A 27,575-nucleotide genomic window follows, 5' to 3' on the forward strand; every position below is an offset into this window, starting at 1 on the left:
TAGTAAAAATTTGTCGCTGTTGTCTTACTTTTTTCAAAAGAGGTTTTTTCTATTGGTTGTAATATATTTTCTCAGTAGCTTATATTGATCTCATATCAAGGAATTGGCTGCAACGTTATATTTAAATATTGTTGTAAATATCCAAAACCAGGCATAGGGTTTGTAACAAACATTTTACCTGGTCCCACAATTCCAAATAAACATGCCTTACATGTATGACACCGTGATATAAAAGCTCGAACTGGGAATATAATTAATTATTGTCAAACGGGAGCTTCATGTAAAATGTAAACTGTACACTGTCTGTTTTGATCTTTAAAATAAAAATCGTTCTCCACTCAAATTGTTGATTATTGAATTCGCCACATAGCCTTAGAAATAGGTAACAGATTTATTTTAAAATGTTCAATCTCCTGATTTATACGCAATCTTAATATTTATCGCATAACAGTTAGTACATATATATTGTTAATAAAATAAATATTGGAATTATTTCACGGATTTTCAATCTGAAATGTCGCGTCTCTAAGCATATGAATGAATGAATGAAACTCATGCCATGTCGATGAAGCCGTGAGAATTTCTCTCCAGCGCCGCCATTGTTCTCCTATTTCCCTTTTTTCAATGACCAACTTTTATATTGCTCAGCTCCGGTTCCGCCATTGACAGCTCTTTCTTTATCGCTTTGTGCTTTATTGCGCGATTGATATATTTTTATTGGCGAAATGAAAATTTGAATAACAAAAGCACGTTCCGAATTTTCATCAGAAATTCGACATTATTTTATTCAATCATCTCTGAAATCGTTTGAATCGTGGATCATAGATATTACCATAAACCATTTAATAATAACTAATCTATTCGTTGAAAGATCGTTGATTTTATGAATATCAAATCTTGTTACAATAAAATTATGTAATACATTTTCTACGATGACGATTTTCAAATATCGATTACCTTGTCAGCGCTTCAATGGTTTGTTTTAAAGTTAATTTTGTTATATCGTATTCAATTTTCAAATACAAGCAAATTAATATTTGACATAATACATCGGTGTATTCATTGGTTTATTTATACGAATCATAATTTTTTTTATCGATATTCTAAACTGTCGTATATTATACAAACATCACATATCATTTGGATTCAATCTAAATCAACTAAATAATAATAAATCCCACCTACAACAACGTGTAGCTATACGTTTTGTGATGTTCTATATTTATTTATTGTGTTGTTTTTTGTATTTGTTATCCATATCTCACTTTTTTTACTAATGTTATTTGTCTATATATATATATATATATATATATAATTATATAAGTATATGTATTTAATATCAACATTTTAATGTTAACGTTTTGAACTTGTAATTTGAATTCATGAAAATAAATAAAATATTTTATAATATACATGAAACATTTCAGAGACTTTGCATTTCTTGCATTTCACGGTCTGGCCGTCGTTAAGTCGTAAACCAAATCTGTCTTATAATTCAAGGTCTATGGCGATTAGCTTCGCATATCTATCTTATGAATCCGTACTGTGCTCTGCAATTTCAGATCAACTTTATTATCTTCGATGACGTTTTGTAATTATGTTAATATATTATGCCGTCACTGTTCTGGCAGAAGACACTAATCCGAAAAAATGACATATTGAGTTATTTATACCAAAATGTTCCTTATTTCAAACTTTACCGTCCGGAAACCTTCTTAATAAATAAACAGTCTTTATTTTAAAGTCATCCTTTTTACGATTACTTAAGGTGACGCATCAGGGAAACGCCAAATAATTTTCAACTGTACGCGCGACGAAATTTTGTACTCACTTCCCATTCATTGAGAGAACGTCGAGTCAGACACACGTCACTTTGCTGCGTGATGGCGACGGGCCAATTAATTCTAAAATCGTGTAAAGATGACTAAAAACGTTACCCATTTACTTTAAAAAGAAAACATGTCAATGAATATATTATTATTGTTACTAATAGAATAATAAACAGAACATAAAATGGACGTATGTTGGATTTATATGAGAAATAATATTTCGTTTGACAGGCGTCATCTGCACCCGCGACCCGCAATCCGCACATCGCCTAGCAACGATCTTTTTAGACCGTGCCTCAACTAATGCTTAATAAACTCACATGATAGACAATTTCAAACATTTTAACAACTTCAAAGTCAAATTACTCAAAACTAGTATTCTTCAGTTAATGTGTTCTGCCAGAACAGAGACGATGTATGATGCTCAATAAAGAATGCTACTTTTTAAATGATGTGTATTATTCATTAAATAAAAAATAGTTTAATTTAAATAATATATATCGTGGGATATATATCGACTCAATTGTCCAACGCTCAAACCGGCTAAATGTTATCAGATGTCTGCCAAACTAACTATGTATCAAATTTAACTTATTTAGGAACGCACTAACCTGTGACTTACCAGTTTTCATTCTCACTTCAGCTGTTGAGCTGCCATGTTGATTTTTCCAAATGCTCAATACTGATTGGCTTTCTACAGTCTAATCTAATGGACTTGTAGACATTTAGAACAAACTTTATCAATGACTTAACGCCGCCTGGAATTCATTGTGATTTTAAAACTCTCTTTTCATACGAATTTAGGTCTGTTAGGAACTGTTCGAGAATATAATCGTGAGGTGACTGTCAAAAGTTGGTAAGTCTCGAAATCTAAAAACACCTAAATTATCGACTTACTTTTGGCAGCAACTCCACGATATTATATAAATATACTTATGTAATACGTAAGTTTTATGTGATGAAAATAATGAAAAGCTAATTAATTATAATCAACTTAAAACTAAAACAATTTTTTCAAACAAGAAAATATAATATTATGTTAGTCTATGCAATTAATTATGTCGGTGGATATAAACTAAAACTTCCTTTTCACCCATATGACTCACATATAATATATTTTGTTCTCAGTTCTCATTCCTTTGGCATACCTCATCATTAGCATCACCCATAGCATCGCCATCTTACCTCGAGAAGCAACCGGGAAATTTATATTTAAAATGTCTTTATGAAATCGCAAAATAAATGTGGGATGGCCATTATAATAATACCGCCTGCGGCGCCAAAATATGCAGCTCCATTTGACTTTCCTCCTACGACATGATAATTTAATGTCAAAAACCGCACGCTCTGAAGTTTAGTCTATGGTCGCAGTCGCCGCAAATTTAAGCTCTCTGGTGTTTTTGCATTGTTTTAATAAGCAAGTGGCAGTGGCGGGTTATGAAATCGATCAACGACGTTACAAGGGGTGCAGTAAAAAAGTTTCAATAGTTCATTAGCGAAGTAAACTTGAGAATTTATGGACATAGAACTAATTTTTGGCAAAATTAGCGAAAAGATTTTTTGAATGTGTTTTGTTTATTGATGAACGAATCGTTTGCAAAGTACAAAGAGAACGTCCAAATCGATTGATATGGCCGCCGGAATACAGTTATTAAGTCCCTTTTCCTCCACCTGTTTCACTGACCTTGAGAGTGAAGGCGGCCCTATTATAAACACACGAATTCGTGAGCTGACTTCCAATGACTTAGGCATATAGTATTAATACGGCCAGTGGGTGAAACTCTCCGCGCCCTTGTGGCACATCCACACGGATACTATCACCAATCGTACGCTCTACATGTCTCACATAGTCGGAGGCGCGGGAACTGGTGATATACCCAGGAAAATAGCGCGACGCCGCACTTGTCATGTGCTTGATAGAGTAAATTAAGTACATAGTAAACAAATAAGTAGGTACTACCCAATACAAAAAAAAAGTTTATTCTAACGGTTATATTAATGGTTGTTGTACATATACGATAGATATAGTCATCTTATATATAAAGCCTAAAGACACCGCAAGGTTAAACCAGGATAATAAAACCGTTTCCTTCGAAACTCTCACGATTTTGGAACTACCATCTGGAGAAATCACATGATATCTTTTCAATTTATGTTTAGGTCTGGATCATGAAATTTCTATGGAAGTGTAAAACTAATAATAATGGTACTCAATGCCATTTGATTTAGTAATTGTTTACTTAAAAAAAATTATAAGGATATATTTTGAGGTTACAAATTAACACATATCGATGACGTGCGTCAACATTTATGTTATATTTAAGATTGTCCACAGAATAGCTTAATTTCATTAAAATCATTTCATTAAACATAGACTTCATTATCAACAACTATACCATCTCAATTGTTTAGAATATTTTTTTCAAACAAAAATCGTTGTAACGTCCCTGGCCACATTCCCCATGCCGCAAAATGAGGAATGCGTTTCCAAACGCCCTTTTGATCCGCCGAGGAATTCCGTAGCGCCCCATCTAGCCACCATTCTCCAACTTTGACAACTCGTGCGGAAAAACCAGACGAGTTTGCGTGAAAAGTGTTCACATCGCACCCGCTCACTGGCGATGTCTCGTGTCAAGTATTATTGAGATCCTTACTTATAGAAGAAAAGGTTTTCGCACATAATTATTTCACACACATACAAAATTAATTATTTTCGTAATTACGCCCTATTAATAAATTCAAAGCAATGTATATGACACTAGCAATAGTAATACGAAATATAAACACAGAATGAAGAATTAAATGATTTGATTTGATTTATTTTTAAAAATGAATAAAGCATTTCCATTTATATATAATTATGAACATCAATTTTCAAATTTTATTTAATTTTTTTACATAAGTATAATGAACATCACAAATTATTAATTTAAGACGTTCACAACATTACATTTAGAAACAAAAATATTATTAAAACAGTATTATATAAAAAAAGAAATCGATCAGTATTAAGTTATTAAACAGTAGAAAGGTGTAAATACAAAAAAAATATTAATTAGATACAATGAAGTACACCGAATTAGCTAAGCAGACCCTATTTTAAAAATGTATAAAACAACGTCCACCTATACTGATTCTAACGTAGGTGGAATATATCAACATCCGAAGCAATTTGGTTGAACAGAGTTATTGCCCTCCCAATCGGCATCACCAATGGTAGGTTAGTTCTGCTCCTTGGGAGAACAAGCAAATGATGCTCCCTTTATCGATGCCTTTAGACACGTACGTCAATATCACACTCAACTGATAACTTGGGTGAGCCTACGCGATCAACGACGGTCGAATGAAGACACACCCCCTTCTACTCACACCTCACCTCACCACTCCATCACTACTATCTGCAAAATTTACCTACTCGTATTGAGTTGTTACAAGTGCGATGCTTTCGATAAATTTTAACCTAATTTTTAACTCTAAATGAAGCTTTATTAAATTGGTACAACCAATGTAGTTTGTAACGATATTTTCGATAAAATTTAACTTAACTTTTTGAGATGTCAAGATGAAGCTTTATTAAATTGGTACCAGCAATTCAGTCTGTAAGCTGTGAAGTTTCCATGGTACTGTCCACTATTTTTAGTTACAGCCAGAAATTAAAAAAAAATAACTATAGGTATATCATGGATAAATTCAAAAAGATGATCAAAAGGAATTTTTTATCGCTATGAATAATATCTATTATAATACTTATACAGTAAAAAATATTGCAAACAAACAGATAGTTAGTAATAGAATTGTTTTCGCAGCAGTTACTCCTTGGCGGATCACAATAAAATGAGAACAAATTAATTCAATCAATTGAACGATGCTACATAAATATTGTATGGATCATATACAGGTCGACAGGTCGTCAGGGAAATCATAGAGCGCTACCAGGAATACAAACTGCCATTATATCTTGGTTTTATAGACTATGAAAAGGCGTTTGATTCCATCAAAAAATTCTCAATTATAGACGCCCTTAGCAACCAAGGAATTTCCAGACGCTATATAAACATATTGAACAGTATATACAGTGATGCCACAGCATGCGTGAAACTCCACAAACGGTCGTGTTAATTCCCCATTAACAAAGGTGTCCGGCAAGGTGATACCATTTCACCTAAACTATTCACCGCTACTCTTGAGGACTTATTTAGGAAACTTGATTGGGAGGAAAAAGGTGTTCCAATTAATGGGGAGCACCTCAGTCACCTGCGCTTTGCAGATGATATTGTTATACTCTCACAAGACCCGAAAGACCTCCAAGGTAGAATGCAAGAACTCGCGGATGTCAGTCAAACGGTCGGTCTAAAGATAAATGTCTCAAAGACAAAAGTGATGAGGAACTGTTTTTCTGACCCTGCGATTATTTGTATTTCTGGCACCCAACTCGAGCAAGTCAGCAGCTACGTCTATCTCGGACAGCAGGTGTCCATAGACGGAAGCATGCACGATGAAATTGCTCGAAGAACAAAGCTGGGATGGAGTGCTTTCGGACGTCTGAATATTATCTTCAAGAGTGACCTACCATTATGTCTTAAGCGTAGGGTGTTCAACCAATGTGTTCTACCCGTGCTCACGTATGGCTGCGAGACGTGGACCCTCAACACGAGAGATGTCCAAAGGCTAAGAGTCACACAGCGAGGCATGGAGAGGTGCATGTTGGGCATCACGCGAAAGGACCGTAAGAGGAACGAATGGGTTAGGAAGCAGACAAGAGTACGCGATGTAATAGACGTTGCCAAACAGCTGAAATGGAGATGGGCGGGACACATTGCTCGCCAAAAGGACGGCCGCTGGACAAATGCCGTCATCCAATGGTACCCAATGGGTACGAAACGGCCACAGGGTCGTCCTAAAAGCCGCTGGATTGACGAACTGGTAAAGTTCGGCGGAAATACGTGGCAGCGAACGACACAGGACCGAGAGAGTTGGAGAAAGCTTGGGGAGGCCTTCATCCAGCAGTGGATTGACCCCGGCTGATGATGATGATGACATAAATATTGTAACTACATTTTTTATCATTTTAATGTTTAGTGTGGTGGCTGTATTATTTAGGAATGGACAAAAATAAAACGCAATTGGTGTCAGTCAGTCAATTGGCTGTAATGACAAATTATTGAAAATTCTAAAGAAGACACTCCAATCCGTATTATTAAACGTTATGTATTTTGAAACAGAGTGGCAATATTAATATTTTTAATATCATAGTTACCACATTGCACCGATTATAAGACGTACCCTAAATAATTTTGACTTTTACCTGTGTTTGTATTGGTATCAAGCTATTTTTTCTTTATTTCATTGGCAGATCCGAAAACAAAATGGCGGCTCGCATTATCTGTTCATAAGTCTATTGCTCTATTTGCATAACTTTCTTAGGTACATTTCTCGATGTTTTACGTGATAATTAATCTTAAAAATGATGGTCAATGTATTACTTTTGGCTGCCTACATTAAATTGACGAGACAGTATCTTTCCACAAGTATTTATAGCTAAATTTTATATTCAAACGTCTGCTTTGATACGACAATATGTGAGATGCGTGAACTGTCAAATTAAATTCGAATTTAAATATATACTGTCGAATGGTATCAATTTAAGTATTCAAGGCTTATTTCGGCAATATCTGCACATAGAATCATGTATGTAATTAACTAATTGGGTGAATCTGAAACTATAGTGAAATATTATCTAAATAGAAGTAGACCATGGGTCATTTTTTGCCTCATTCATCCACCAAAACCGTATACGGCTATAATCCACACGGCATATGGAACGGATGATTTGGGTTCATGGAAATTTTGTACATAAGCATCTGACCGTGGCCATACACCGAATGCCCCTCTACCATATTAAGTTGAACAAACCGATTGCCAAATTTGACAGATTGTAACTGACAAGCCCGCGTTTGTTGTTAATTGTCATACTTGCTTTCTTCCGTGTATCATTATAATTGAGTGAATTATTGTGATTATTGTCTAATAGTAATATCTATTTTATAATTATTGATCATATAATTGGTGCTTAATTTTATTCAATCGTGACTGGTTTAACGTATTAAGCATCCATAGACATCAAATTTATCAAAAAGTGACCATAGAGAAAACTATTATTATGTTTTTGTACAAGGAATGCTTGATCCAAGAATGTTCAAACACAGTTATTTGAATGGAACATAATTGAACATGTCGGCACCCGAGTATACAGACTCGCACGCAGTTGGGTGAACGCTCGACTAGTTTGTATATGGTAATAAACGGTTATGGTATAAGTTAGCACGGTAATAAACGGCATTCGACAGCTTATTTTGGTGGTTAAGGTCTAAGAAGGTTTTTTCAACATTTTTGAATTTTTAAATACCAACTTAATGTGAACCTACCCACACGTGTAACTACGGTAGATCTTATCTTGATTTTATTGTCTACTTAACTGGTGTCGACGGAGTGTTAAATATCCCATTTTACCTTGACAATGTGGAAGATCCAAAACAAACAGACCGCAATACAGGTCTATAACAATCGTGATTTGTAGCAGGTATCTGCAGGCAAGCCAGGCGCAACATTCAACTTGACAGTCTGACCTCCGGCTTGACAGTCGTTGTTTACAAAGAGACAATTGTATGGAAACCGATGGGCTCTCGCGTTTTACGGTGTTTGTTCGGGTCTTACGCATTGTCAACCCTTATTTTATTTATAGTTGCAATTAAAAACACATTTTATTGTATTATATTCAAACATATTAAATATCAAAATTTTATAACTGGATAGTTTTAACATTAGAAAGGATTACATAAACATTATTAATTATTTGAACGTTCTTATTATCGTTATTAAACTATTTTTACTCCTTATTTGAAAACACTTCCATAACACTACTATAAAAAGGAAAATAAATACCTGTGGATCTATTCTATACTTATCGACCGCTAAAGTGGTAAATATTATCACTTTATCATATTATTTATGTATTGAGTTAGGTATCATAATTGTTACAATAAGTTAGCCGTCTAAACAGTCAAAACTGTCTATCTCTCTAAAGTTAACACATCTAATAGAGGTGCTGTTAAAAAATAGCACTTATTGTAACAATTACAACTAATTTATTGTAATTGTTACAATAAATGCTAATATTTCGATACAAACCTATCCTAGATAGCTGCAGTAGAGGCTGAAAAGTAGTATTGTGTATATAATAGATGCGCTGAGTTGTTTTTGTATGTTGAATAAAATCTGTTACATGTATTATGAATCATTCGTTAATAAAAAAAATAGTTTATTTAATTACTAGCAAGTGCAAGTACGTTATAACTATAATTTTGAGTGATCCGGGTGTCGGTTAATAATTAGGGCTCTTAATATTAATACTTTGATTTAAAACGGTAAAAACCGATAGCCAAACTACTAGTTAATTTTGTCGTAATTAAACAGGACGCATATGGCTCAATTGGCACAGCACATTGGCGCGAATTCGGTAGATGCGAGTTCGTGTACTAAATGTATGTTTTCAATTAATGATAATATATGTATAGTTAGATTGAATGACATTCGCGGGAAATTGTATGTAACTCCATTTCTTCTTGCCTTTATTAAATAGTCAAAAAAATGTTCTTTCTACGAAGTTGCAAAAATTGTATAGCGCTGTTTTTTTTTTTTTGCGACCCCTAGCAGAACAGAAATGATTTTCCTACCACCACAGTACGTTATTCGTAACCTAACCTAATAATAACCAATAATATAGTTGAAGTAACAGTCATTGGCGATAAATATATTTGAGTAGTCCTTTTCAATGTGAAAAGTAACAAATTAATATCAGTGAGGTCCCTAGACAAAATGCCGCCCCTGGGCAACGGTAAAATAACGCCCCATTTTTTATACTTTCAGTATTTTTTTATCATCCGTGCACGTTTCATTTTTGGTCACCATGGACGTCGAAGGTCAACGGAAGTAAACTAGAGATCGCGAACCCGACAAAAAAAATACAGTCTTGTTAAACCTTTTATGTTAATTAATACATTTTGTTTTCAACGAGTGAGCTGCATTTTTTATGGAGAGATATTTTCGTTATTATGTACTAAGTTTAGGTAGCTATTTCTATTTAATGTAACTTTAAATACACTTTTTCAGAGTACAAAAATATTATTTGATTCAGAACATAAATTTATACAATAATTATTTTATTCTATGTTTTTGTTCTTTCTGTAATTCTGATTAACTTCGTTTTGATGATTTGGCAAAAATATTGACATATTTTATCCGCTACTAGCGCAAGCTACTGTAGGAAACACCACAACTTTTTTGAAAACTGAATGTATTAAAATATATTTGTACCCGGAAATATATTTTATCAGACAGGAAGTAGATCCCAGGATTACGACGAAATGTGATGACAGATGTTTATTTATTGTAATTATTATTTCGCCATCGCTCTTTTACCGTACTCAAGTGAAAACAACCTGAAGATCAGACGTCTACATGATAATCTACGAGGATATTCGACTATATTACTATCTAAGGCTTAATATATGACATGCAATATATTGCTCTGGTTAATCTATGTTGTCTTATAACATAAATATATGTTTTTAAACATTTTTTAAAAGATTATCTCAGATCATGTCCCCCACGACAGGGCTCTAGCCTGAGGTAGGTACCTACTCGGCGTGACGGATCGAGATAAACACACATCACAAATTTGCCCAAATAGTAAAAAAAAAAAGTCGCCTGAGGAGCTATTTCATGATTAGAATTTTGTTTTATAATTATTTTTAGTGTTTTTTCCGACTAATAAAATTGATTATTATTTATCCAATATGGCAAAAGGTGACTTGGCTATCACAAAAGGGTGTTGCGATCAGTGCTTAATAATATTATGATGCCAAGTGCCGACAATTCAAGTGGATTTATTTAAATATACCAAAAATCGCTAAATATATATACAGAATACCTTTTATTTCACACGGAACTTTTGAGTTTCGCAGAATACCATTTGGGGAACATTACACTGCCCTTAACCTGAGCGATAGGTTGGGAGGGCCGACAAAGAACGTAGCCGGGAGCCCCGCTTCAGGATGTGGGGGCCATGATATAAAATCTAGATAATATACTATATTTGTCACTCTCATCAACAATAATTATTGATTTAATAACCTTAATATTACCTATGTAGTTGCTTCTGTATACATATTATTTTTCTACTCAAAGATAAATAAAATACATCGTTTCGAAAAACCTCACAAACAATCTTAAGTATTAAGTTATACTGATTGGTATTCGAACTTACATCTTTCAACTGTCAGTTGGAGTTTTCTTTTCCTTTAAATCAGTGATGCGTGCAGGGTGCTCAGAGGGGTTTAAGTGGCCCTAGACCTATTTTTCGATGGCACTCTAAACTTTTCCGGAATTTCAAAAAACGTATATATAAAATTATTTACAATCTTTAATCCATTGCAGCTATGAATTTGTAAAACTAGTAGCGAGAATTGCTACCGTTAATTAAATAATATTATTCTCCAAATATACCAAGAATTTCCACGCGGAAAATAAGGACTTCTATAATGGGCAACACTATGTCCGTTAGCGGTGTAATGAATAAACATATTCGTGAGAAAGCATTAGATCACAATTCACCTGCTATTTAAGAAGTTTTGTAAAATGGATGATTGCCAGTAAAACGGCTACCAATCAAAATTTATTAATATCAGTGCTCGAATCCAACCGGATTACCAACCGGAGCGAAATGTGTTAGATTGTTCTGTTAAATAAGTATATAGGTAGGTACTTACTATGCGTTTCGTATTAAACTTTAAGAATAAAAATGGAATGGAAAAATGTCACATTTTGTTAGTAAATAAATCACAAACCAGAATTTAATTTACAAATTCTACACGAAACGGAGCGATAAACCCGAAGATCTGTCGTACCGTTCCGGTCCATTTCAAGCATTAATATGTTCTGATAAATCTATTGTTATATATAATAGTTTCCAGTTTCTAACTGAGTTAAAAACACTAAATAATTTGGTGCTGAACATAATCTGATGATACTTCAGAAAATTTAAATCTTTGCGTGTTAATATTATCCAACATACAAAATATTTTGGATAGGACAGACATTTTCTCTTCATAAAAAGGCCCTTCAATGAAACATGGTACGTTCCACTGCATTAATCTATCGACTCGTCTGTGATTCAAGCGAATTAATTCGCATAACCGCGTTATCCGATGATGACAAATTCTGCGGACGAAATGCAGCCAGCTTTGTTATTAAATCAAATGAACGATATAACTAACATTATTGTAGATGGCGTCCGATGTTAACCAAATTTATTAATTAGGTACAATGTTATCACTTAACACTTCTGTACATATTATGTTATATTGGTCATTACTTTTCTTATAAATTTATCTCCAAGACAACAAAGGAAACTAATTCTATTGAAAAAGGTTAGATTTAAATGAGAATATTTAGGATTCACGGCGAAGGAAATAGTAAATATACATACAAATAATATGTCTTCAAAAAAGATGCGAATGTAAAATTTAAAATATTTAAATTACTACTAATTACTAGTGGGTGCGTTATAATTATTGTTCATTTAACTGATCAACGTGGATCTGAATTATCTTGCCATCATTTTTACACCATGCATCGAATTTTCACATTAATTATTACTGATGATCAACAAACAGTGGTTGTAAAAAAAGCGGATAATTTGAGGTGATACTGAAGGCGACTCACGTTATGGTTTGAAAACTGTTGCTTTGTTTACATTACTTGCGTACGCATTTCTCGGTGTTTTATGTGATTATTTATATTTATGTATTGCTTTTGGCTGCCTACATACAATTGGCGAGGAAGTATCTTTCCACGTGAATTTATAGCTAAATTTTATATATAAACGTCTGCTTTGATATGACAATATATTAAATGCGTAAAAATAAATGTCAAATTGAAGTCGAATTTAATTATACACTATCCAATCCTATGAATTTAAGTATTAAAGGTTTATTTTAGCAATATCTGCAAGTAATCATAATCTTGCATGTAAAAATTAATTGGATGAATCTAAAATTATAGTGAAATGTCAAAATAAAAGTGTAAAGTTCTCTTCAAATGAACCTGCAATGCAGTCACTTGTAACTAACTTAATCAGTATACTATGGGTCCTTTTTGTTTCAATGTTATACATTTAGGCTCCATCTCTATCGAAGAATGTTTTTTTTTCAACATCGTTGTGAATGGTAAACAAAAATTAACAATCCCGATAAATTTTCAATAGTCAGGGTTTTTTAATGAAAAACTTATAACCAAACTTCACTAGAAGTTGAAATCTGAAGGAGATGAATAATTTTATAGTGAGCATATAACAGGATGTAGGTAGCATGATTAAACATCGTGCCAAATACTACTTGTCAACAGACATACAAATTTATCATTTGATATAAAATTTATATCCCATTAACGAATTATTTTCATAAATACTTCAAGCCGAAGAGTAAATTTCATCGTGTTATATTTTATGGACCAATCGCCATTTTCAAGTTTTCCTATATTAATTATTTCCCCGTGTTTTTAACGTGACTCTTAATACGCCGAGACTTTGAAAACATTTCAACTTTTCACAATTTACGACCACTTTGACCGTCATGGAAGAGAATTATTTTTATGAATTCCGATGTCACTTTTATGAGGAGTTTTTTAACACAATTTGTTCAAATAACAAAAACATATTTAAAGCCGGGTCTAGCACTAACTGTCATCAAAATATGATTAGACACCAAAGAAAATTAAATCATTTTAAAAACATAATACAGAAGATCTTTAAAACAATATTAAATGGTCATTTTAATAGCAAACCGTGTTATTATATAAAATATAATATTCTAAAACACCTCAGCGAAACTATATACAACGTAACTATCACACTTATGTATTGAGGTGGTTAATTGTTACAATAAGTTAACTGTCTGAACTGTCAAAAAGTGCTATGTTTTAACAGCACCTCTCTTGGTTGTGTTAACTGTTAGAGCAAGATAGACAATTTTGACAGTTGAGATGGCAAACGTATTGTAACAATTATAATACCTCAATACATAAACTACTCTTGATAGCCGCCGATGGCATCCTTGGGTATAGAATTGATGCGCAGAAACCTAATCTAACGAAACACATTTTTTGACGAGAATCTGAGGTAAGCCATTTATTCTAACCAGATTTAGAGGATGGTAATAGATGAAACGTCTCTCGACAATATGTCTGCATTTTTCAGTTGGACATATTATTCGGCGTATACCGGATTACCTGGAGAGACTGATGGTTTTGGGTAGCCTCCAGGGAAGGCGAAGCAGAGGAAGAGCGTTGAAGCGATCAAGTGAAGGAGCTGTCTGGGTGCAGCATTCACTCTACCGTAAGAGAAGCACCGAATTGTGAGGCGTGGAATATCTCAGTCGCTCAAAAGATGACAAAATTCCAAGGTGGTCAAGATCCTCAGCCTTGAGTAAACGACCAATAATAGTAGAGGAAAGAAAATTGATAACCGTACAAATATCCAAATATATAGACCCAGATTTGAATATAAACTTCGGATATTTTAACCAAACCACTTTGGTGGGCTTCTTCTTATAACTATTGTTAATACTTACAACGATATACATAATTATAGAGATGTAAATTTAATCTGTGTAATCAAATATTGTTAAGAGAAATCTTCACCTAATTTTAGGTTAGAATTCTCAGCAATACGTACTCATTTCGATGTACAACTTTCTTCTACAGAGACAGAAGAGAGTCGGGTAAGTCTGGTGCTTTGTGCTGATTGTTAAAAAAAATATCTACTGACCTTCCGCCTACTCCTCGACGTAGTAGCCATCCCCTGAAAATGATCACATGTTTATATTTTTTTATTTTCCCGCTCTTTCATTTTAAAAATATCCCAATGAAAAATGACGCAGTTTCCAATACGACGTAAATGTATAATATTGTGTGACACGTTTTCTATAATATGTTTTTCTTTTAAATATAATTTTCAACTAGTCGTGCGATTATTTCCTGGACAATAAAATCGACCGCCTCAGTCGCACAACAAATACGTTTGTTAATTATTTTTACACACTACACAGTAGAGTGAATTATTCCGGTAACGTGTGAGGAAAATAGCCATGATTTACTTATACATATAATACCGGTAGCAGTCGGTATTGAATCCGTGACCATTTGATTATCAGACATGTACACTGCTAATTACGCTATTCCGGCCATCGCTTGTTTGACAATTGTTACGAATGATATTTTCTTTTTTTTGTTTCATTTGTTGCCGAAATAATAATAAATATACGTACATTAAACTATTTTTTTATTCAAGGAATAATTCACAAGATTCGAGAATGTAACATTCGTTATTGAATGTCTAGAATGTATTAATCTCCAAAAATAGTTATATAAATTATTAGCAAGTGCAAGGACGTTATAATTAAAGTTTGGAGGTCGTGTGACACCGGATAGTAATTAAGTTAATCGATACTTTGGTTTAAAATACAAAATCCGACTTCCAAAATTAACGCAATCTGTGAAGCGCTTTAAAAATGTAAAAAATTCTAGTTAATTTTGTCGTCACTAGATAGGACGTACATAGCTTAGTGGGTAGAGCACATTGGAGCGAATTGAGTGAACGTGGGTTCGAGTCTTTCTGGGCGTCTAATTTTTTTTCAAAAAATATTTTTTCTAGTAGATTTATATTCTCTGATATATATTAAATAAAATCCCAAAATTCGAACACATTATTTAACTTATCTATAAACTCGAATTAAGTATCTGAAATTCTTAAGTAGACACTCAAAAGAATCGAATTTCATTCATGGTGAAATATAACACAATGATTATTTTTGTACAGTGTTATAGTAATTTTCAATAAATTGTCTTCGATGTCGCATTGATTAGAATGTAGATAATGCTTTTGAATTAGCTTTGTAACCTACGCGTGTAAGTGTCTTTGGCGGTCAATTGTCTTGATACGCATCTCATTGTGTGTGGTATGTCAAATAAACAGTGTACATATAATAGTATATTACTATTTTCTGAATAACTTCTTCTTATATTACGGATTATTATTTTTATAGACAATATTTTAATGAACGAACTAGTAATAATTCCAGTGTCAATAAAGAATTTGTCCTTAAAAAGTTAATATTACATTAAAATTGATTTATGATATTTCTCTTGTTTACATATTTTTCACCAGTTGCCTTTGAAAATAGATTGAGCTTATTTTGGGTTAAGAAAATGACCAACAGAAAATTACCGTATCCACTCCGAACGAGCTTTTCACTGACTTCTCATATACCATATTCATTAAATATTGTAATGAGATGGTATACAATGATGGGTTGCCGTACGTGAATTGACAAATTCGAAATACAATAAAAACTCGACAGTGATAATATTATGCGTGTACGTGACGTACTCACGATGAATTACTCTTAATAGGTACCTACGTATTTGTTTTCATTATTTCGTGATTCAACAAGCTTCTTTTACTCTTAATTTAACATATTTCTATTATCTGACAATGTTATGATCTGTTTATAAAGTTGGTCCTTTGAAACCATGTTTTTATTTTATTTTTTTACCAGTCTGATATTGATTCAAGGTGGTAAGAAGGGATTGAAAAAAAATAACATCACAAACACTTATATTATAATCTGTATGTCTATGAATATACTTTTCGATATAAAAGACAACTTTCACATGACATATAGTTACTCCTTGCTGGCTTTTGTTTAAAATACCAGAATTTTAGTTTATAATAGAAACCAGTGGTGCACCCAGGGGGGGGCAAGGGGCCCTGGCACCCCCCAAAATTATCAGAATGATTTTAAACACTGAAATTGAAAGCCGATAAACTATAATTTTCAAAAAAATGATTTGTTATTCTCCAGCACCCTTTTTAGAAAACACAAAAATTTCGAAACACTAATATCAGGTTTTTTTAGAAACCCAATCCCTAATGGAACTGTCAAAAAATTTTCGGTGTCCACCCGAATTCCGGAGTGGTCTAGGTAATGGCTGGGGAGGGCTGACAGGGCTCTAGCCTGGGGGCCCGGGCTGTGGGGGGCCCGGCGTGTCGGGTTGACCAGATAAGTGTGATAAACACACATCATACATTAGCTTTAATAGTAAAAAAGTCGCCTGCGGCGCTATTATACTTCATGACCATGAACATTTTCAATTATATAATTGTGCAATATATTTTTTGATTATTATGTGTCGATACTCGACAGCTCCATTATTAAAGTAGATGTATTAAAAATCGCCATTAATTCACTGGTATGAGTACCCTTAATTTGATCTAAAACACAATTTGAAAAACGTTAATGTAGTGTTTCACACTGCCTTTAATCTTCGCGGTAGGTAGGGGGCCCGCCAAATATCCTAGCGTTTCAGGATGTGGGGACCATGGTGAAGGTACACCGAGTGCAATAAACAAAAGGTCGATAAACGAGAAATTAGGCTGTGAAGAAAAAGATCCTATGGGACTAATTTACATTATCCTCCTTGGGCCCCCCCCCAATATAAAATCCTGGGTGCGCCACTGATAGAAACCACATAATAATATAATGTATTGTTTATAAGTGCTGGAAGTTTAGACCGTTTGTCAAATGTCCAATTCGAACGTCCGACATTTGTGATCCGAAATGACGTTCCGATCTGGTAACCATAATATTTATATATACCGCTCATCCACAGAATATCCGTCATCGAAATATAATAAATGTGAAAGCTGCCACATCGGACCGTTATTTCGGAACACGGATTGGACATTTGGATTGGACAGGATAAAAACTGTATAAAAAGCTGGAGAAAAAATTAAACAGATAATAAACCAGGGTTGCCTATTAATTATCTTCGATAAAAAATACACCAGATTCGATGAAAAAACAAAAAAAATATAGCTCTTGTTCCTCAAAAATCCTTTCAAAAACAAACTTTAGACCTTGTTTATAGACATGCCTAAAAATATAATCTTCCTTGCCAGACTCAAAAAATACTTTCACTATCAAAGCCATGAGTTTTTAGAGTCCAACTTAAAAATAAAAACTGTCTTTTAAATTGATGATGATGAAATGAACCATTTGCGATATCATAAAATGATAAAGTTAATGCCTGTGTGACTTAAATCTACAGATGCATTTTTTATAACTAGATATTACGTCATCAAAAAATCCAGACCTAGCAATAAAAACGCTAAATTGATAACACTGTAATAAGCAGCCCAAGATTGAGAATAATTCTCAATATTAGGCCACTCGTTGCATAATAAATTATTATCATGGAGGAATTGAATCCCTTCAAACTGATATTGGCAGTAGCTATTCGAAGAGATGACATTATATAATCGACTAATCATGTATCACCCTTATTGCTGTAAAATCATAACGTGTTTACACATCGCAATAAGCATCGAGATTACATACTTTAAACGGCAAGAAACTGTGGTGATTTGAAACCAAAGCGTCATGTTTTTGAGACGCTAAAGATTGCGTGTGGGAAATCAGAGGAAGCGAAACGTTGATTACGTAATAAAAGAAAACCGACGCACATCAAGAAATGTGCCTTCGATCGTGGAGAAGTAGGCATTCTTCAATCTCGTGCTTACTATTTACATGCAAATAATCTCATATGAACGGCGTATCCTTGAATAAAAGCTTTCGTACGTATGGAAATTCGCAGCCCCTAACTGGAAATTTCTTTTTAAAAAAACCAATATGTTTGATTTACTACGTCATTTAGTGGAAATGAAATATTTTAAAAGGGTCTTTGCTCCACAATAAGGTCATGGCAATAAGATATCCAATCAATGGCATTTTAATTAATGTTTGCATCAAAATGTGGCAACTGTTTCAATTACATATAATACTTTCGATTATTGTTTTGGTAGTAGATGATAAAGTAGAGGAGAGAAGGCGTTGTTGGTCGGAGTTTCGAGGTGCGAATTGATTTGTCATTTACATGAATACAATAATAAAGATCATGAGATTATAATCGCGGGTAATGATATACTAATGAGACCGATGTGATTAAGAGATTGATTATATTAATGAACAGAGAGTCTTTTTTATTCGAGTGGTATGATGGTTGACTATGTTGAGTGAAGGACTCGTAACAATAGTAGTACGTCGTCGTGATGGACTCGATGAGTGAGTGAGGATTCATAGACTATCCTTCTAATTTATAGAAATTCAGTAAATATATTACAAGAGATATTTTCGCAATTAATAAATCATAACAGACCCTACTGATCTAGTTATGATTGAGGAAATGCTGACGATCATTATCGCACTATTGTTTTGTTTTAACCACAAAACATACATATTAAAGTGTGTCACTCATTTAATGCTGAGTGGTATGATTGCTACATTTTCATTAATGATCAATTTAATTTATTTAATGAATAATTAAATCCGTTTAAGAAAGCTGTATTAACTATTTAATAAACTAAAATTGAAATCATTAACTATTCAAAAATATTTCCTACACATTCGGGACAACTTACCAAGTTTGTCACATTACATTTCAATCATTAAAGTTGATAATACTCTGAAGACTTTCGTCTAATTTCATGATAAATATTAATAAACCAAAACACTTTTTAATGTAGATGACATTTTCCGTAGATTCTATTAAATTACATGATTCGCAATACTGTCAGTAGATGCCCCTAGCAGCACTTAATTTAATCTTAAATAAAAATTTAAACTTGACAAAATACTGTCCTGAATATCAATTTTATTCTATTTCATCAAGTGATTGTACATTTTGATGTTAACTTTTATTCTGCTATATTTTCCATAAACAATAACTTTACTATTGGGTACATAATTTGTATTTATTATACATACATATTTTGTGATTATTCCAGTTGTAATAAAATAACATTCATATTTCAGATTATAATATTATCGTATTGAGATATGAATGTCAAATTCCTCATATAAAATAGGTTTTATTGCTGTAATAAAACCTTATCGACGATGATAAATGACATACAATCTGAATATGAATTAAAATTATTTTAATGAGTTCAATAGAACCAATGTTCACGAGAGTAGATTTAAACCTCTTGAAACAAATACGTAACTCAAAAATGAAGGAGATCATAATATTACAATGCAATAACTTTTACTATTGTTTCAAGTTCTGTATGTTCAATATATGGAATGTTACATTCTCAAAATCTTGTGAATTATTAGTTGAATAAAAGAAATGGTTTATTAAAAATTGTTAGTAAGTTCAAGTAGACGTTATAACTAAAATAAAATATTTGGCGAGAGCCGGGTAATTAATTAATTAATATTCCTTAAGTAATTAAGGTAATTAATATTCCTTGATTTAATACACAAAAACTGATAGTCAATAATAACGCAATTTGATAAGCATTTCATGTATAACCTACTAGTTTAAATTGTCGCAATTATATAGGAGGCTCGTAGTGTCAATTATGATTGGTTAATGCACAGTTGGCGCGATACCAGTGGTTATACGGGTTCAAATCCCGTCGAGCATCGTATTTTTTTAAAATTATGATTTTTTCTAGTGGGTATCCGTGGTGTTGCCAAGTTATGTGTATTCAATATATGGAATGTTACATTCTCAAAATCTTGTGAATAATTAATTATTCGTTGAATAAAAGAAATTGTTTATTATATAATATTATATTCCAATCGAGCCACATTCCTGTATTGATCATTCATAAAAATCCACGTCAAAGATATTAAACAATATAATATTAAGTATGTATAAAATTTCAAATCTGTAATGCAATCACGTGGAAGATTTTTGCCTATCATATTTCCCGAGTAGGTACTTGTTTCGTAAAGAGCCAATCTCGTCGATAAACGAAGTGAATTTGCCTTCGTATTATTATTACGTGTAATACTCTGCGAAAGATAAACAAGCAATATGTATGGAGGAAATTAGATTATGGCAGTCGACAGAATTGGAAAACTCACGAGAATTTTTAAAACGTTGGTAGGTATGCTTTGTTATCGGAAAATACGCAGAATGACGACTTCATCGGAGCGCTATGCGTGGCATTCTTAAGATGTTTCCGCAGATTCGATTTAATTTTATATTCATTGACTACTGCATATTATATTTTATAACAAAGAATTATTACTTCAATAATATCGACTACATATTATTAAATGTTTGTGGAAATCTACTATAATATTAAATGAACGAATTTGTATTATACCTACTTTTCCTATAATATTAATAATAATTTGGCAGTGGCGAAGACTCAATACTAGGCGATTACTTAAAGCCTACCTTCTTAATAAAGATAAATTTAAATAACCTAAAGGCATTTCATAATATGTTAAAACTACCAACAATGTACAGATATATGTATTTTTATTCTTTAATCAGCATAGCTATTGTCTCTAATAGGATTCATATACGCATATATATATTGCCCTGCTAAAAGAAAATGTTTTTGGTTTTAGTGAAATGAGAATCCAAGTTTTAAACTACCTTTCATTCTTATACTATGTAAAATTATTGAATTATTTTGACATCATCTCTAAATATACGCTGTCTATTTAGAGAATATGTCCAACAATCCAATAATTTTATATAGTATAGGAGAAAGGGTAGTCTAAAACTTGGGATCTCATTTCACCAAAACTAAAAACACTGTCTTTTACTTTACAGTAATTACAGTTTAGCATTGCAGTACAGTGTATCCGAGTTACTAATACATTCAAACAAAGGCTTGTTATAATTATGTTGTTTTTTACAACGTTTTTATTAGGTCGTATTCTTATTTGTCCGGTGGTTGTTTATCCGGTACAAATCTTGCGATCGATTTTTAACTAACTTCCCGACTAGCTAGACATTTGCAACTTTTAGAATATATTAGAACACGATACCAATACATTTTTTTATACTTTTAGCCATCTTTAAGTAGAATAGAATTCATTTTCAGTTAATTCTGTTTTCTATGAAAAGTTATTTCGGAAGAAATCCGTAATCCAATCCACTATTATTGGTTGCTAGGGGTCTGGGGTCCTAGCAACTAAATTATTAATATATACGTGCGTTACTATGGAAATCAATATGAATGTCAAAATGACATTTCAATATTATTTCTATCAAGTACAAATTTTTTTGATCGTCACTGTTGCTAGTCAAGACAAGTTTATATGATTAAACAGAAAATTTAAAAACGTTGTATATAAAAGGTTCTTTTTATCTTGTAATTATTTCTTTTGAACTTTGAGACCTGACAACCGTTTACTTCAATATATTAAACGGGTAATGCTTCTACGATAAAGGCTACCTACATTTGCTTGTTTTATATGGTATTTTGTGCACTGCAGGCAACCCTGGCTGATTTAGCGTATCGGTAGTCCAACTAGCGAAGCCGTAGAAAATGTTAGCATAAGTTAGATTCTCGTTTCAGCATTACTTATGTGTAGAATATCTAAAATATCAGTTTTTGGCTCATTTTCTCACAAGCATTCGTGAACTTCTTCAAAGCTGAAAATTTTGTTTCCAATAAGAAATCCTTTGACGCGCTACCCACTATCACAAATATTTTTTTAGTTTCTGAGTATAAAAAGGTTCATTACAATTATTATTGTCCTAGGTTAAATTCCCAGCTAGGTAAAATATATTTCAATTAGCATTTCGACTACTTAATCTGCAAACCGGCTAACTCCATTTGGACAAATTGTTCAGGAAGGAGAAAAAGCTTAATAATGTAACTGTCGAGCGGAATTTAATTCCAAAAGTACACTTGGATTTTTTTTACAAATAAGCTGCACTATGAGTTAAGCCTCAATTACATTGAGCTTCTTTACGAGCTGTTTGTTGGCGAATTTATTATCTGCCTGTAAATTCGCCAATAAACAGCTCGTAAAGAAGCTCAATGTAATTGAGGCTTTAGTACACTATTTTAGCTACCTTTTTACATATAAAGAAAATTTATGATATTGGAAATTTAGCACCTGCAAAATTTGCTGTTTTGTGTGAAGAACGATAATGCATTTATTTATAGATTTAGAAATTTTAAAATTAGCGTGAGCATATAAAACATGCTTTATAACAAAATGCCATCAAAATCTTATTTTTGGTAAAAAGTGCAGTTAGCTGGTTTTCAAATTAAGCAGTTGATTTATTAGATCGTTGGATTTTTTGGTTGCCCTTTTCATTTTCTCTTGGTTCCCCCATCTTCCGAATAAAGATTGAGATAATAGCTATTCATGAATGTAATTAGCTGAATGGACTATGCTTTATATTATATTACTCGTAGTATATCTTCACATAGGATATAAGGTTTTTCTACTCATTACTAGGTACATAGTTAACAGGCATACGTATTGTAGCTTAAATGCTTGATCAATAATTTGTCACGTTATATATATTTTAAAAATTCAAAACTCGTTCGCTTTTCCACCAAAAAAAATGTAAAATTCCCCAAATTGAATTTACATTTTAATACCCAGGATAATATTTATATTGAAATCGACTTGCAAAGTGCTTACTAAACGAAGGCCGAAATTTGTAAAGAGGCCGTAATAATTCGCATGTAGCAACTTTGTTTGACATTTCCGTACAGGGTGACCTATGAATTTTCTTTAGGTACGCCTCGATACACACAGACCATAATATATTATAACTAAGTGATACATTGTTATAAAAGGCGTTATACCAATGAAAATATGTATCGACTACCTATAATAATATACGACAAAAAGAACTTCTACGATGTATCGCTCGACAAATGTGAAGTGGATTTATAATACTCGCAGTGTGAGTGTATTTATACGTGTCTATATATGTGTGTCGCCCACCTAACGACTGGAAAGTTCACTAGTATAAAATAATAAAAAACGTTTCAAAAAAATATATCTTTCTCACACTTTATAATATAAAGATAATAATTTTCGAGGAATGCGTCGCAATTACATACTTTACAAGAGAGATTATGTCGGCGGTGAATTTATTCTAAAATAAAACTACGGCCCTGTCTGCGACATAAACAATTTGCGCATTTTCTGTAAATTCCCAAATTTATGTCATTGTTTGTTTATTTTAGTATAATAATCTTTTTTTAAACCTGGCTAATGTTTTAGTTGTTTGTTTTTAAAACATATCGAAAGGTAAGTACAGTGTTTCCCAAAAAAAATGCGATACTTTCAAATTATATTTTTTTTTCATACGTCCATCGGCGCCAATTTGCGACGCTGTTACAAGATGCAAGACATGGTGAAAATCAGTCAATTTTAATCATATTTTGTTTTTTTAGATTAAATAACTTAATAATAGATGTAGCTATTATTTTATGATGTTAATCATATACAGTCCAATATATTTTTTAAAAATTATTTGATTTATAAAATCTATTTTTATTTAAATTTGTCAAAATCAGTTTTGGTAGGTATGAGGTGTTTAAGAAAGTAAAAAATATATAATGGCCCTCAATTTTCTAAATATCTTGAAAAGTATTATATGTAGGTCCAGTTTTAGGATATTATCTTTCTTTTATCATTTTACTTCTATCATGTACTTTTTATCTATGTCATTTTGTATAAAAAACGGCTATACAATCCAAAAAACTATATTTTACATGTTTTCTTGATTCCACTGATACACAAAGTTAGATTAAAATATAAATAAACAATGGAAGAATTCAGTACCTATAAATATTTAAAAGATTTATTTGAATTATTAAATGAATAATAATAATATCAATTTTAGTAATCAGCGTGCATTTTTAAGTGCTCCTGAAGAGTTCACCCTGTCTCCAATGGATTAATTACTATTTTTGCGTTTAAACTTTTCGGTCAATACATGAAGCGCCTAGTTTCAAAAGCCCCTAAAACGGGTTTACGTAGTTCTGAGAAAAATGAGAAAAAGGATTTTAGGTAGTTTTGAGAAAAATGAGAAAAACTCAAACATATCTATTAAATCTGTGAACTTTATGTATTTATTTTTTTATTCGTTACATTCCAAAGAGTATTTTGGCTTTGCATTTTAGGGGTATTTGAAAGGCACACCCACCCATTTTAGCGGGTTTTGAAATTTAACCTAATTTTTGATCATACGTATTAACGGTTTTTGGCGTTTTATCAAGTTCGATCTTTGGCCATAATATAGGTAACAAAAATATCCATCTAAATACATATCTAACTCAAAAATGTTCAAAAACCGTTTTAGGGGCTTTTGAAACTAGGCGCTACACATTACGTCCTTAAACTAGATCAAATACTGCTTTTAAAATCGATATTTTTTTCCAAACGAGATACAAAACTTCTACCAAATACGCTACCGTGAGTCAAGAAGTCTATAATTATATTAAATGGCAAACCAAAGACGTTGTGGTTAGCCACAAACAATATTATAGAAAGGCGTTGCATAATCAAGTTTGCATGTCGGCAATTAAGTACGTAGCTGGGTTTGCTCTAAATTATCCGATTTCCGGTTCGAAGCGACCTTGATTTCCGCATCCGGCGGGAATCTACCGGAAAAACGGCGGGCTGACGGGTCGCCGCGCCCCCAACGGGGTATCATTAATATTCGCGGAAAGTCAATGTTGAAATACTGATTGCCATTTGTGTTGATTTAGCCACCTACATAAAATGGCGGTGTAAAACGCGGTGCTTATTAATGCTCAGCTGTCTGGGCGATTTTGTTTTTACGCTCCCCTTTTAGGACGGTCGGTTCCAATTTCTAATAGACGATTAATCATATACTATAGCTATATAGATAGATATACTAAGTCGTATATAATAGTAAGTATACTCCGTTTCCACTACATAAGGCTTCATAAGCTGATAAATCAATGGGATATATTTTTAAGCTATTAAAATTGCAATGTGTGATATCACGTGTTTGAAACGTTCGATTACAAGGATATTCTGAACAATTCTAATATTTAATAAAGATTCATATATTTTACTATCAATCAATACTCAATTTATTTGATTATACTACATAAATTGTTTATAAGCTCAATAATAATAATTGTATAACTAAAACCGATGGACAACATTATAAGGCAATTTGATAAGCATTTCATGTACTAACTTAAAAACTACTAGTTTAAATCGTCGTAATTTAGTGACATGCCCGTAGCTTAATTGGAAAAGCACACTGGCGCGAATCCAGCAGATACTGGTTCAAGTCCAATCGGGTGTCGTATTTTTTTTTACAAAATGATTTCTTCTAGTGTGTATATGCATGATATGTTTTCAAATTACGTATGTTGAATATGTAGAATGTTACATTCTCAAATCAAATAAAAATAACTGGCTTCAGAAGTCATATAAAAAACTTTGATAATATAATGTAATATATATGTTTGTTATTCTGTAGTTAAAACGTCAGATTGAGTTTGGTTTGTTACGTCGTCAATGAGACGTTCGCTAGCAGTGGCAGTCACCAACCGATAATGAATTGAAAGTGACTAGTGACAAATTCTTTCAGTGGGAGAGCTTCTAATTCGAAAGCTCGTTTGGCAATATAACTTGCCATAGTGGTTATGTTTAGAATCAGAAAACTTATTTGTGTGGCCATAGACACCAGCCCACACCCAATATAAAATAAGATGCGACTATACTAATAATAAATTCGGCGAGTAATTTCATTGAGACATCTCGAGAGATTGACACCCTCGATGATTGATAAGGGATACATATGCCTCATATATTCACTAATACTTATATAAAATTGTTGTACTACACATGGATACTTTAAAATTGTTGTTACGTAATATAACTTTACTGTATTATAATGATGAGCTTTTTTTCTCGATATAAGTAAAATATAAGTTTCTTTTTAATTACGTTAACTCAATTTCTACTGAAAGAGAAATCATTTGTAATATATTGTGTCCATATCGTGATAGTGCATTCGCACAATCTTTTCGAAATATTCTCTGTATACAAATACATTGGTTTAATAAACAAACTATAGAGATTTTTCAGCCAATTGTGCTCGATCTTGTAACCACCAATCAAAAGTGGAAGGTGCCAATCTTGCCTCTACAATGTACGCCCCCTTTCTCATAAATTAAGTAAAATATATTTTTACTAGATAGATAAAGATAATGATCTAGTAGATGGAAAAACACAAGATGAATTAATAAAAGGAAGGAACCACGCCTCCAAAATATATCATTTCAATATCTTCAACTACTCAGATGACGGAATACATCCTTGGAGAGATATAAAGATGACTTTCCAAAGTTGTCATAATCCTCAACAGTAAGTAACATGAAAAGAAAGCAATAGATCAAAAACAGTTTTAAAACTTTTTATTGCGTATTTTTCTCGGTTACTCCAAGAATAAATTATTGTTGTGATATTATTTTTAATGCCAAATTTTATTATTTTAGTAGTATCATTCACAATATTTCTGTAAAACATAAATTTGCCAAAAAATACTCATAGATTACAAAGCAAAATAATTCAAGGAAGCTAAAAAAATCAGCTTAAACAAAATACCAGCATAGCTTTTTTAAATTATATCAACCGGCTCATTTTAAGTAGGCAACTACGTAACAACGGCAAATAATAGCAGCATTCTAATATTATACGAATAGGTATACTTAAAAAAAATGTCAAGTAATAGTCATTAAGAAAGAATAAAGACTACAACAATTTATTAAACCTAAATAAAGCAGCTGTTTGTAATCGATTC

The 27,575-nt window shown here is 32.5% G+C and overlaps 1 protein-coding gene across 5 annotated transcripts in view; it reads right to left on the minus strand.

Annotated features, from left to right (window-relative positions):
* The window catches only part of Eip63F-1 (Ecdysone-induced protein 63F 1), a 187,170-nt gene that overhangs the window by 148,579 nt on the left and 11,016 nt on the right, over positions 1 to 27,575 (minus strand). For 3 of the 5 annotated variants that reach the window (XM_085944752.1, XM_085944751.1, XM_085944755.1), the window contains exon 2: positions 14,713 to 14,745. The exons of the other annotated variants lie outside the window; for them this stretch is intronic. In XM_085944752.1, coding sequence (XP_085800878.1) covers positions 14,713 to 14,745 — 33 coding nt within the window. The remainder of the gene's footprint in view (positions 1 to 14,712; positions 14,746 to 27,575) is intronic. 5 annotated transcript variants of the gene reach the window in all.

This window comes from Rhyacophila brunnea, unplaced genomic scaffold (genome assembly GCF_057557595.1).
Source record: "Rhyacophila brunnea isolate RB1 unplaced genomic scaffold, BYU_Rbru_1.0 scaffold_17, whole genome shotgun sequence".
Classification (NCBI taxonomy): domain Eukaryota; kingdom Metazoa; phylum Arthropoda; class Insecta; order Trichoptera; family Rhyacophilidae; genus Rhyacophila; species Rhyacophila brunnea.